Below are 13,552 nucleotides of genomic sequence, written 5' to 3'. Positions count from 1 at the left end.
CAAAAGGTTTTGATCTCTGACTGCCAAATGGTGACTCATTAAAAAGGAATTTTTGTTCCTCCCTTTTCAAAGGGTTACTCACTACCAAGTAGTAAATATCTAGTTTTGATGCTACTACACTGAAATGCCTGACATTGTTGCTGTTTTAAGTCCTGTAAGCTTATTTGATCACAGGCTCCATGAAGCTTGTTTTCCTGTTGTTTCTCTGATAAAGAAATTCCCCAAATAGATTTTTTTAAGCTTTATCCTGTCAGTTTGAGCGTAGTCTAAAATGAAATATGTTTGGTTTATAATAACAGAGGACCCTTCCCATACTTTAAGCAGTGGCTCATTCAAATTATTTTTAAACACACAGCACTATGCAAGCACTAATTTCTTTCTAATTTTGCATTGGGTAACATTAGACAAGGACATTGGAGTTTGTCTAAGTCCAAAATTTTCTTTTGTCTTCCACATCAAGGGTTGTGTGCTAAATATTTTCTAGTATTTCAGTGTGTAAAGATGGAAATAAATCATACTGAAGAGTCAAGAGTTGAAATCCAACCAAAAGAGTGCCCCTTTTCTCAATTTTCATATTAATCTTGACTCTTTGAGTCATCTCCATTGTCTTCCTGTACTTACCTATTCTACACATTAAATGGAAGGGCACAAAGGCATGTTTGAATCCTCCATCTCCATCTCCTCATCTTATTTATGGATTGGTTAGTTTGAACTCTACATAGCGTCAGAAGGATGTTTTTGTGGTTGCAGCAACACTTGTGTTTGACTTGAAGCAGAAAGAGAGCGCGTTCGGGCTCTTCAGTCTTTATGAGAAGTGAATCTTGGTCCCTGATCCCAGAAGGTAGATCAGCCTTAATTTCAAGTGAAAGTTGTGCATCTTCAAATAACTTCTCGTGTCAGTTAAAGTTCAATATTCTTGAATTCCAGAGATGTAGATGGGTAAAATCTGAAGTTCAGGGCAAGTGTGAAGGATGTAAGAAAAAATGTAGATGCTTCTCCTGATGCCTTTCTCCCCTCTCCTTCAGGGCTCCCAGAGTCTGTCAGCTTAATGCAGTGATTTGATTACCTTGTAGTGTTAAGCTAAAAGAATAAATCTGAGTGCCTTGGGAATGGGGAACCGATCCAACAATTGAAACCAAACAAGTTAATAAACATGAAGCGTTTCTACACGGTGCTGCTGCAGAAATGCTACTTCCAGAAATGCTTGGGGCCGGCCATGGCATTGGACCAGTCAGTGGGTGTGAGGATGTTCCCCGTGCACTCCACCAGTAACTGGGTGCTGTGGGGTGTGCTCTGTGTTTTGAGAGAAGTGTGTGTCTTCTGTTGGTTATAGATCTTGAAAATCTTGGATGTAGCAGGCTGAACTGTTCATTGCTTCCCCTGTGCTTCCCAGTTATTCCAGTACATCTGGAAAAGTTTGACTTGGGCAGTTGTGGTCGTCCTTTAAAATCCTTTTGGCTCTACACATCTTCTGCAAATGCTATTTTTCCTCTTGACAGCTCTTCTCGCCCTTCACCCTACCCCCAAAAATCCAGCCAGATAAAAGAGCATTTGAGTGACTGTTTGCAGAGAGAGTCTGAACTCCAAGTTAGCCGCTCTGAATGGTTGCTGATGCTCGCATGCCTGGCCGCATACAATCTGGAGTCTTTTGTAAGACAGCGTGCAAAGAAATGTTGTGAGCTACAGCAGCAGTGTCAAGTGCTGCTGTGTAAGAAACTCTAAGCTAGCCGCATGCATGGAACGGATTTTGGATGTTGTTACTTGTGAAGATAAGGCATGAGCTAATTATTGAAAGACTTATGCAAGCTGATGGCTTTAATTTTATCCTAAGAGTAGCAGCAATGGTGAGCAACCAGTAAATGACCGATTGTGGCCGCCTGCCAGTCCTTCTTTTGGAGGATCTGTATTGGTAAGTGCATGTCGGCTACTTCATGATTTAAAATGGTCACCCACTTTGCAACCACAGAAGCCATCCATTCTCTGGCAGTTGTGCCCAGAGTGGTGGCAGGTTGGGGTCTTCGTGCCAGGGCTGAAGTAGCAGCAGCATCGTGTGCTTTGCCCTCTGCTCCCCGAAATGCAGTGAGGCAAACTGTTACACTTCGCATGGAGCGCATGGCTTGATTAACTCCAATTACCCTCCTGTTGGGCGTGTTTGCAATGCCAAGGGGATTAGGTGGCATGCATTTTCAAGAAATGCACGTTCATTATTAAGAAAGGTTGTGCAATAACATCCAGTGGTCATTTCCTTTCGGAGCCTAGCTCCGTGTCTGCAGCATAGCTGCTTGTTTATGCATACCGCCGGCTCCCAGCGCGGAGGTGGACCAGCTCTGCGGCGCAGGCTGGCCCGGCTGCACGGGCTGGGGCTGCCAGAGCCGCCGATGGAGAGGCAGGGACCTCCCGGCCTAGTGGAGAGCTCCAGGATACGAGGAGGCCATGGTAGGGGCACGGTGGCCTGGGTCGGGCTGGGACCAAAGGGAGGATGAAGCCACGGGCTGGGGAAGTCGGGCAGGTATCAGGGGCAGGGCGATGTGGGGGGAAAGGATGGAGGTGGAGGGAGACGGTTCCTCATGGGCATGTCTGCCAGATCGGCATCTCCTGTGGCTTCCACTTAAGCAGAAAATGTTTTGTCTGCCAGCTCACTCAGTGCTTCCTCAGCACTGACTTTACGGGTGCCGGTTTTCTTTATCTCTTGTATTCTTGTTCTTTCAAGTTGGTGACTCTTTTTTTTCTTGCACTTCTGCTTTTGTACCTTTGTTCACATCGCTCTGCTAGAGAGATCGGCCTCAGCAGCAGCAGAGGTGTGGGGGGAAGCCAGTGATCGTGGCTCTGTGTCACCTCAGCTGACTTGGTCCGAAGGACTTTTCTTTGAGCCTGCTGAGTGCTCGGGCAGCCCAGCTGGCCTGGCCGAAGCACTGCCTGCCTTTTGGTGAGCCGGGGCCAGCACTGGGCCACACATTGAGGTGTGCCTGCGCGGCTGCCCTTGCAGTGCAAATTCAATGGTTGGTGCTTTCTCCTAGCCCACCTGGTTGCTGCTGTAGGACAGCCACGGGTGCTGGGCTAAATCTGAGCTGCAGAACTTGCTTCAGACGTTGAGTAAACAGCCTGGCGCTCAGCCCACACGGAGCAGCCACAGTGCCCGGAGCAGTGTGGTGAGCTGTCCCGAGGCCAGCTCGCGGGGACGTCTGCGCGACCGCAGCATGAGTGCAGGATCATCGTGCCTCGCCGCGTCCGGGTGCTGAAGGTGGAGCCCGCTGCTGGCAAGCCAACTTCCCAAACATCCTTCTTTGACAGAAATTTCGGGTCTTAACCTGGCTCTGGGTTCTGCCAACCTGGAGAGAGTCATGTTCTCTTTTATAGCTTCTCCAAAGGAAAGAGATGCAATTCAGTGTTTATAAAGGCAGACAGGAAAGTAAAAGATTCTTTGGTTCCCTTCTCACACGTAGGAAAAATGAGTCACTCTGCATTTCATTACCAAATAGGAGCTGATTTACCAGGGTGCGTGCTTGGAGATGAATGCCTGGGGATGAGCTCCTATAGCTTCCTCCATGGCCGTGCTGCAAATGGGCTTCAGCCAGCTTGATGTAACTCGTTCTGTGGCCCTGTGCTGTCTTTTGAAATGGGAGCAGCACCCTTCTTCTGATCTCCCAAAGACTAGAAGGCTGATTAACATGGGAATTCTTGATTAGCTTTAATTTAGCTATACTTCTCCAGGAACGTACACTTCCTGAATTGCACAAAGAAAGACTCTTTAAACACAAATCCCAATCTGTGTACTGGAGATCCTCTTGGTAGGTGTGGTGACTAAGATTAATGTGTGCCCGATGCCTTTCATCTCCCGAGTACTTCACACAGAACAAGCATTTCATCTCCACAAAAGACATATGCGGTGGGTGAAATAAGTTTTACTGTCTGTCTTTTACTTTAGTAGGCAGGGAAACTGAGGCAGGGAGATTAAAGTCGCTTGCTCATGGTTACAAAGAAGGAGAGTGTGGAAACTGTAATTTCTGGTTTCTATCTGTATCTCCAGACTCGTGTCTCTTCTTTCTGAGAAGAAGCAGTAGGACAGACCTTGGAGTAAGACAATCATAAGAATGTGGTGAGGCGACTCAGCAGCTGCTGCAGCTGCACCTGTGGCGCTCAGCTGGTGCCTGGCGAGTGATGTGCTGCTCTCCTCCCCTGGAAATGCTGTGTGTCATCCGCCCAGGTGTCACCACGGAGTGATGGTTGGGTCACCAAGCATCCGTAGATCGTCCTTAGGCTGATCTAATGGCTCAGTTTAACCACTGGTCCAGCCGGGCTGTTGGAGGCCTAAGTATGTGGTGAGATTTCTGTATGGCTTCTGGAGATGTTCCTTTGGAGATGGAGTAGAATGTGATTGAATAATAGTACTGAATTTTAAGTGTGTGTGAAGTGATTAATATGGAAAAATGATTTTTTTTTGCTTTTGACTTGAGTAGGGCCCCTCACAGACCTCAGTGTTGGGCCAGGGCCTGGGTCCGCAGCAGCGCTGCACCAGCCCAGACTGCAGCCGGGCAGAGCACTGGGTGAAGGCCCACACGTAGGTCTTGGTTTCAAGAGCTTCCTATCAAGATGAGTCAGTGGACAAAGCTCAACATCTGAGAAAGTTCTTATCTGAGCACGCATCTGACCTTTTGAAAGAGAAACAGGGCAGCCTGCGGCCCTGCCAGCAGGCTGGCTGCGCTGGACGGCCAGGCCTGGGGAAGCACGCGGCAGGGCGGCCGCCCCTCGTCCCTCTGGCTCCTCATGAAAGAAGAGGGAGATTGTCCTCGTCCAAAACTAGAGCCTGCTTTGAGGTGGCGGCTGCAGAAGCTGCTTTGTTTTGTCTAGCTTTGGCCATAAATCCCGTCCCCATTCCACGTGGAGTAACGATTTTTAGGCAGCGGTGAGGGAAGGGAAGCGGGTGAGCAGAGCGGTGCCGCCCCGCTCTCCTTGCGAGGCCACGGTTCAAAATGTTTAATTAGTTGTTTCAAAACGGCGCCTCTCCTCCTCCGAGGGAGGAATGATGTATCAGCAAAAGCTGACCAAATTGATGCAGCAAATCAATTCTATGGTAATCCGTTTATTTAAACTTTGGTACTTAATTTTATAAGCTCTTCTCAAGTGTTCCCGTGCTCCCGTTCATTAGCTGGTATTCTTTTATGCGATTGCTTGGAGGTTTGTGCTGCAGATAGCAAAATGGCCAGACCATGCCACTCTCTGTGGCATGGAAACTGTCTCCAAACGTAATTCGAGCAGGTCTGCAATAATAGTGCTAAAAGAAGAGCTATTTAGTGGCATTATTAATGGGCAAAGAGTTCAGGCAGGATTATGAAAAAGTAAATTTTTATTAAGAGTGGAGGAGCTAGAAGAATGGACTGATTGCCCTGAGTCCTCTGGGCCCTCGAGCAATCAATTTCCCTTTCTAGTATTCAGTTACTTGCTAATTGTATTGATTTTTATCAAATATGTGTACAAATCAATTTTATATTTTAGTGCTGTTAAAAGCTTCCTTCCTTCCTTGCAGGCAGTTGGGCTCTGATCATTCTCGTTGTCTTCTTCCTTGATTTTAGTGCTTTTATCTTAATGTGTATTTTCTTTAGGATGTGCATATTTTCCTTTAGGACTTTTCTCCAGACGTTTGACCGAGTGGGGATCTTACACACATGCTTAGGGTTGGAGCAAACAGACGTCACTCAGACAAGAGCTCAGTGGACACGGTGGAACTGTCTGCTTAGGTCAAAATTGCAGGAAAGGGATGTGTTGTGTCAGAAAATGGGTGGGTACAAATGACCGGAGAGAGTGACCCCCTGAAGAGCAGGAAGCGCTGCTAGCGCAGGAGCTGAATTGTGCTGCAGAAAGGTTGTGACTGGAAACAAAGAGTGGGAGAAACGCTGAACATGACGCACTCTGATCGAATAAACATGAAAACGAATGGGACCAAAATGCGACTCTGAAAATAATGCAGGCTGCCTTGTCAGCGTGGAGTCCAGCATTTCGGAGAAGTAACTCACGCACTTTACTTTAAGTGGTTGCTGGAGACTTCTCCAAGCAAAGGGAATGCATCAAGCTCTGAACAGAATAAAACAACATTCTCCATTTGTGTTTGTTTATGCCCATGGCGGTTTAAATTGTTCCTGTCAAGCTTACCTATTTCCTAGGATAGCACACACTCGCTCTTTTTTAATGCAAGTTACACAGTTTGGAGTTGGGGAGAGTATCTCTGGCTTTTGTGTAAGCCTGGGAACTTGGCTCTCGTAATTGAAATGTTTGGGTATGTGCAGGCTGTCAGATCCCGCCCGAGAGACTTTGAACTTTCCGTGGTGTGAGCAGTAGGCACGAGAACAAGAAAAGTGGGAGAGCAGAGCTCGAGCCTGCCTCTGACTGAACATCACACTGCAGAGTTTATGGCGCTGTGCTTTCTGCTGTTATTGCCAAGGCACTTTAAAATAAAAAACTCATTCCTTTCTTCAGGAGGGAATTGTTGCACTAGCAACTGTCCAGGTATATTCACATATCCAGTAAAATACACTTTTCATTAAAAAAAAACAAACTAATATAGTGGAAGAAACATGAAGTGCTTTATATTTTACACTGATCGCTTCTGTCTTTTTCATTTTTGCTCTGCTCCCTGCTTCTGCTGCTGTCCCTTCCTTGCGCAGCAGCCCCAGCTGGGATCCCCGGTACAAACCACAGGCTTTGCAGCCGCTCCTGTCTGCTTGGCAGGGCTGTGGCACGAGGACACACATCTGCAGCTGTACGTGCACCGTGCCTCGATGGTTTGGATGGCACCGGAGCAGCTGGGGCTGCTGTGGGGAGCTGCCAGCAGCAGCTGACCGTGGCCCCACCGCAGAGAGCAGCAGCATCCTTCGCGCCCCGCCGCAGTTGGGCTGTGCTGCCTCGCTGCTGAGGCAGCTTTTCTCACTACCATCTTTTTGGTATTTCCAGCTCCACTGTAGGCACCTCAACCGTAATCACCAGGATAATATTTTAGAAGCTGGGTAGGAGAAGCCAGTCTCGTTGTCCTTTGATCTCTGTGCACAGGAGGATTGCTCGCTGCCTTCCCAGCTAGCGCGAGGCTGGCCGTATTCTGCTGGTGTCGGTGCTGCCTGCTCTGGAGGCTGGCAGGCGGCGTAACCTGCGGGTAGGGGCTGTGTGGGAAGGGAGCCGGTGCTCGCGTTGCCTCTGGCTTTGCATAATCTAGCGAACTGTGAGTGCGTTTTTGTCATTAGGTTTCTACAGCACCTCTTGTATGAGAAATCACAAACTGGATAAGCTGTACGAGGGGTCATTACAGCAGAGAGAAGATAAACGTACCGGTTCTGCTGGAGGCTGTCCTCAGGCTGTTTGTTATGTGTCTCTAACACTGTCACTACATCACACACTTCCTCGATCTCCGTATTACCCTACAAGCCTGTCTAATGGGATCCTCTGTTGCTGATTCCGGCTTACCCTGACCTACTTCTTTCTTGTGTCCCAGCAAGCTGTCAGGAGCTATCAGAGCACTGGGAGCTGAAATAAACACTCACTGAGGGGAAAAGCAAGACTGTCTCTAGTGAATTTAATTAGCTTTCTTTAACTGGCTTGTTTGCTTTGTAAATCACATCATTTTTAGTCAAATTTAAGGGATAAAAAAAAAAAATCTGTAATTAAAATCAAATGATGCACAACCTTATCAAAAGTCAAGGGTTTTAGAAGTTCTGTACAAAAAGTCGCTTAGTTTGTAAACATTTATGGTGCTCTGAATATTTTAGGGGGAAGAAGGGTGAGTTTGAGATGCTTTTTGGTTTGTGCATCTTTCTTCAGATAGGCAGAAGATCATTTTTATTAGTTGATATCTCTACCTTTCTGTGAATTTGAAAAAGAAATGTGTGTTTGGATTTAAGACTTGAGTCCTTTCATCAGTAGTGCCAGCTAACTGGATACAGTTTTTAAATCCAAATAAAGATTCATAATGTTTCCTTCTGTCCTGTAGCCAAAGCTTTAGTTTACTATCCATAGTTCAAATACATGCTGTTGCACGAGGCTGTGGTTTAAAGCACAGCATCCCTTTGCAGTTCTGTTGTGTTCCTGAGTATTAGCACCAAAATCCTTGTACTTTTGGCTCTGGCAAACCAATGAAGCACTGCCTTGGCCAGCCATCACTGGGCTGAATTTGAAAGTGCTTGTAGTGTTTTTATCAGGCAGTATGTTATGTCTTTCAGGTGCTTTACTGTGTTTCGGTGTGGCACATATTTCTCTTAACAATTGATGTTCTTGCTCTTGTCAGCATAGAGTCTAATCCTCTTGCTGTTGAAAATGATAAAAGCCCTATGAATTCCTAATATGTCTTATCAGAATCTGGCCAAACTATAAAACGTCTGACCTCAACTTCTGATTCTTCTTCAGCAGAAATATGTTTCTTCCTTGCGTCATGCATACATATTGAGAGAGCCTCCTGAGTACTCGGCTTATAGAAATACACCCATCCTTGTGCTGAGCTGCAACACGAACAGAAAGGGATTAAAGGATCACTGAGAAAGAGATGGGTATGGATGAATTTGCAGCGTGCAAAAAGGTGAAATACTGGATAAAATGACTAGCCAAGAGTATGAAAGGCATTCAGAATCGCTTTCACAAAACCACAGTACTTCTTCCAGTCCTTTGAAAAGGCTGTAAGATTGGCCAGCCCGTAGGACCCCCCAGAGAATTACTTTTGGTAATAATTGCATTCAGGACTATAATGAGCAGCCTGATGGCTTGATGACTTCTGAGTAACTCTCCAGCTTTCTGCTCACTGCAAGATTTCCAAGAAGGAAAGGAGAAATGTTCTTTCTTCAGAAGGACTTTTGGAAGTCCCTTGGCACAAACTGCACGGGACAGGACGCTGGTGGTGGTAGGGGTGGAGTTTGTATGGAATTGTTGGCAGTTGGAATATGCTGGCAGATTTCAATAGTTTTACAGAACTCAATCAAGACAAGCAGAGCCAGGTGAGTGGGGTAAACCAGCAGCAGTCTGATGAAGTCATGTGAACTAGGTTTGCTGACCTACAGCAGGTAGAAATAAAGCAGGGAAAGCTGAGACATCCCACTTGAAGAATCCGCATATCTTAAATGCCTCCTCTGAACAGAGACCAGAAAAATTAGAAGTATTGTAACTTCAGAAAGTTTGCTTACATTCTGTTGCTTTGCTTGATCCCGACTCTCCCTGGTGGATTGAGGTCTTAAGTATTTTTGGCATCTGAGCTGTGCAGAGTGGGAGGAATACACATACTTCTCTTGGGTCATCACTCCAGGGAAAGTGGGTGAGGTGGCTGCTGCGGAGCTTTTATCGTGGGCATGGGGGCAGACCTGTTAGCTAAAGGGCTGTCCCTGGAGCGGGACAGATCTGTATAACCTGATCCAGTGTGAAAGGCAAGAAGAACACTGCCATCTCCCTGCCCAGGCAGCAGGGTGAGCAGTGGAGCAGCGGGGTGCCAGAGGAGGTAAGGCTACGTGCATGGCTGGACCCGCTGAGCAGGGCTGGCTGCAGCTGGGAGCCGGGCAGGAGGAAAAGGAGACTCCTGCACTGTGGGAAAGCAGGAATTTAGTGTGTTTAGCAGCAGCCACGTGATTAATCGCTGCGTGCCTGTCATCTCTGCGATAGCACCGCAGTCCCTCCATTCATCTCCCTGGCCTCTGCTCGGCAGGGAGAGCGGCTCCGTTCTCTCAGGGCACGTTTGCTCATGGCAGAACTCGGGAGCGATTCTGCCAGGGAAGGGATCAGTCCCGACGTGTCTGGGGCACCGCTGTAATCTGAATAATAAACACTTAATTCCGAGCTCCTCATATTTGGCTGAGGTTGTTTTGTTAAATGATGCTTTGCTTAGAGGACACAGAAAGGGGCAAATGTTCAGTAAGACTTGAGTCGTTTAACTTAAATCAACCTCCTCCTACCCACTATTGACATATCAAGAGAACCAATGAGGCATGTTTAATTACACATGCACCGAGTTTACAATTAGTCTGCAGACAGTGATTTTTTTTTTTCTTCTGATGCAGCAAGGAAACATTTGATCCTGCAAAAGGCCTGAGTAGCTGTAATATGAGCAGGTTTGGGGTTGTTTGGTTTGTTTGTTGGTGTGTGGTTTTTTTTTAATTCATTTTAAATGTGAGTGGAATGTTTTTTATCTTCTAGGTCAAATGATTTAATCTGATGCTTTAATGTGACATGGTTTAGCAATCCTTCTGCTCCCCTTCTGCTTGTAATAAGTGACAAAAGTATGGCTCCTTGCTTGATAAATGGGTTAACAGTATTCACAAGGCGGGTAATAGAAATCCATATTAATAGGTGGAAATTGGCTCTTGATGCCAGGCAGGAGAGTCTAATGAAAGTATTATTGTTTTAGCTTCCAGCTCCTTTGGAAGCTGAAAGCTAAATGCCTGTATTACATTCTTATTACCTATTTATCACACCATATAGCTGAGTGGATGTTTATTAAATTACATTCATGTTTAATGCCTGTTTGTATACTTTTCACTGAACGTGTTCTCAAAGGAAATTTTCTGGAAGCGTTTCAGAAATGCACAACTATTTTCCCATTCTCCTTTTATAAAGCAAAACCATTGTTGCCAACTGTCAATATACAATTGGCTTGGAAATTAAATTGTTTCCTGCTAAAGCTGTAAGAACCAGCTAAACCTCCTCTATTTAATTTTGGAAATAAATATTTAAAAAGCTGAAAACACACGGTGTTCTTGGGTAGGGCTGACTCTATTCTAGTCTTTAAAAATACCCGAGATCCCAGGAGTTGGGCTTACCTAGTTTCTGCTTTAATTTAGCATTAAATTGCTTCATCAGGGATTTTACAGATGACCTTCTGTGTGTTTGTGATTCTTTTGAGAATATTTAAAATAGTACTGAATACCATCAAAGATAAGAAGTTAGGAGCCTTTTTTTTTTTATTAATCTACCTGCTTATGGTGCTTCTCTGGTGCTGCGTTCTTGTTTTCTTCTTGAAGCATCACTTTCAGTTCGTTCCACTTAGGTTCAACAAACCAAAAACCACAAAGCCAACCCAGTACAGCTTGGGTATTCCCACACAGCTCTGACCTGGAGAGCATCAGGGTCTTAAGGGCTTCCTGCGAGGGAAGAGATCAAGGGAGGGGGTAGGCTTTGCGCTTTCTTCCTCCCGCAGCGCAACCCCGTGCCCACGCAGCCCGACAGCTGACGCAGCTTTGGGCAGGGTGTGAGGTTGGTGAGGACAAGGGCTGACAGCCAAGAGCTCCTGCTTGCATCTCTGCCTGCCGTCCTGAGCAGCACCTGCCTCTCCAAGCCCATGTCCCGTGTGCTGAAACCAGCAGAGAGGGGAGCCCGGCGTTTCTACAGGCCTTGTGTGCTGGGCCTGAGCTGCACAGGCCCGTGGCTGGAAACCTGTGGTGGTTTCCTCCCAGACAGGAGGTTCGACTCCTACTCTTACACCAATGGGTACAGATCCCAAGTGTGCATTCTCTCACTTCACCAAGTTACTTGGCAGCAGCAGGCCTGGCACCGCCAGCTGCAGCGGCCTCAGCCCGAGGAGCACGGCTGGCAGCCTCGGCTGCGGGGCCGGGGCACCCAGCGGCAGCACCGAGTTCCTTCCTCAAAGGCTTTGATAGCTCTTGGCTGCTCGTAGGTGAAGTTTGGCATGGGATTGTGTTAATCCATCGGTGCGGCCTATGGAGGAACGGGATGTGAACCACGCTTACTTGCTTATATTTTAAGAAGTCGGAGCTGCTCTGCGTGTTTCAGCTCTGCTGTGCAGTCATACAAACACTCACTGCTCTCATGAGCAGGTTAATCACTTTATCACTTTTATGAAAATTTTGCTGCTCTTTAAGGAGCTAATCTTTGTCACTAGTGGGTCCTACAGATACGCAGAAAGTGCACGTGCCTTCAAGTTAGAGTGACTGAAAAATACTCTGTGTAAATGAATGTCACGTCCTGCTCCTCTCGATCTTGATCTGCATTAGAAATTTTGCAAAGCAATCCAAAACACTGTCGCAATCATACTGCCTTTTTTTTTTCTTTTTTAAATGGGGGGGTGGGGGGTGGGGAGAAACAATAAATCGGTCTCCTGGACTATGTGAAACATATGAGAAGTAGCATTTTGAACAAATTTCAGCAGGCTTATTGGGTGTTCAAATTTCAGGTGTCTCGCATTAGCAAGATATTAACATTTTAAGAGCCACTGCAAGTGTTCCTTAGATTTTATATTTATTTAAGAATATATATACAATTTCAATTAGTATATATGTTTATAGAGAGAAAGAGAAACTCTATCTCTGTTAAGCATTTTAGACGTCAGAGGAATAGGCTCAGAGGAACAGGAATTTACACTGTGTTTCTTTCAGTTTTAATTCCCTGAAGTTCCTTTTCACTACTTGAACCTCTGCCCTACCTTTGAGTTCACTCAGTTTGATAAAGACTGTATGGGCTAATTAGTTTTGTTTCTGATTGTGGCCGGTCTCTAATAGTTTTCATTCTTTTGGCTTCTCATATCTAGATCAATGCTTCAGTGTGTTTGCTGCAAGCAGTGCAGGGAATGATTTTTCTCTTTTCTGTACCCCATTAAAACACATTGCAGCACTTTGCTGGTCCCATGTATTGTAACGTGTAAATTATAGATCCATTTGAGTCCAAATATCTCTTCAAAACAGGGCATGCAGTTCTTTTTTGAATCATATTTATATAAGCATTGCATCGGATACATTTTTATTGTTAGGTGTAGTGTAACAATACAGCAGGATTTATAGCGTTGGAAGGCAGTTGAAACATTTCCATAATACCACTATCATTTTCTGACACGTCTTCATCTCTTATCTTCTTCCAGGCATTTGTGATTGACTGTGTTCATTTTTTTGGTTAATGACGTCCTTTAAGATGAGACTTTGCAAATCGGTGTTTGGGCGAGTCCTTAATAAGCTTCTGTACTTTCTGATGTCATTTATCTTACTCTCCAGCAGTGTGTGCAGAGTTTGGCGAATTTGGACCGACAGTCAAGGCGCAATCCTTAACACAAGGCAGAGATCTTGTCGATCCTGCGCACAGCATGACAGCAGTGCGTGGGACTGCAAGCAAGAGCAAACCCACTGCAGGTTTCAGAGGTTTGGTCAGGGAATTCCCACGAAGATTTTGTGAACCCCATCTTGCCTGGTAAGGCACAGCCCGGGGCCCTAGGAAAAGTTCAGCGACAGCCCTGCCTGAAGTCATGGGGAGAGGGAGAAGCTTGCACGTGGAGCATTTCTCTTGCGAGAGTTTGTCGGCGGCGTATTGATTGCGCAGGTCAGTGGTGAAAGGTCAGCAGCTCTGCTGCGTCGGCAGATAGAGACAGAGGAATGGCATGTTGAGGTCACATTGGGAAGGAATTCAGTCACGCCGAAGAAAGAACGTTTTAAAGCTTTATTTACTCAAAAAGGGTCGTGAGGTATTGAGCTTGCACATTTACAAGCCTTCGGTGTAAGATTAGGAAGCCTTATACTCGGCTTTCACTGGGATTTTTCCCCTTCACTTTACAATCTGTTTTTAGAGTTGAACAATTTTTAGCTTATCACTGTAA

General features: G+C 46.0%; 1 protein-coding gene across 7 annotated transcripts in view; it reads left to right on the top strand.

The window, feature by feature from the left end:
• Positions 1-13,552, top strand: part of MAMLD1 (mastermind like domain containing 1) — a 254,357-nt gene that overhangs the window by 186,554 nt on the left and 54,251 nt on the right. Inside the window, exon 1 of one of the 7 annotated variants that reach the window (XM_038184172.2) lies at positions 2,279-2,436. The exons of 5 other annotated variants lie outside the window; for them this stretch is intronic. In XM_038184172.2, coding sequence (XP_038040100.1) covers positions 2,434-2,436 — 3 coding nt within the window. In that variant the 5' untranslated portion in view covers positions 2,279-2,433. Of the gene's footprint in view, positions 1-2,278; positions 2,437-9,297; positions 9,461-13,552 lie in introns of those variants that run through there. One more of the 7 variants, XM_072042901.1, reaches the window with a different exon arrangement.

This window comes from Anas platyrhynchos, chromosome 10 (genome assembly GCF_047663525.1).
Source record: "Anas platyrhynchos isolate ZD024472 breed Pekin duck chromosome 10, IASCAAS_PekinDuck_T2T, whole genome shotgun sequence".
Lineage (NCBI taxonomy): Eukaryota > Metazoa > Chordata > Aves > Anseriformes > Anatidae > Anas > Anas platyrhynchos.
The sequence above is the reverse complement of the archived record's forward strand: the minus strand, read 5'-3'. Positions and strand labels throughout refer to the sequence as shown.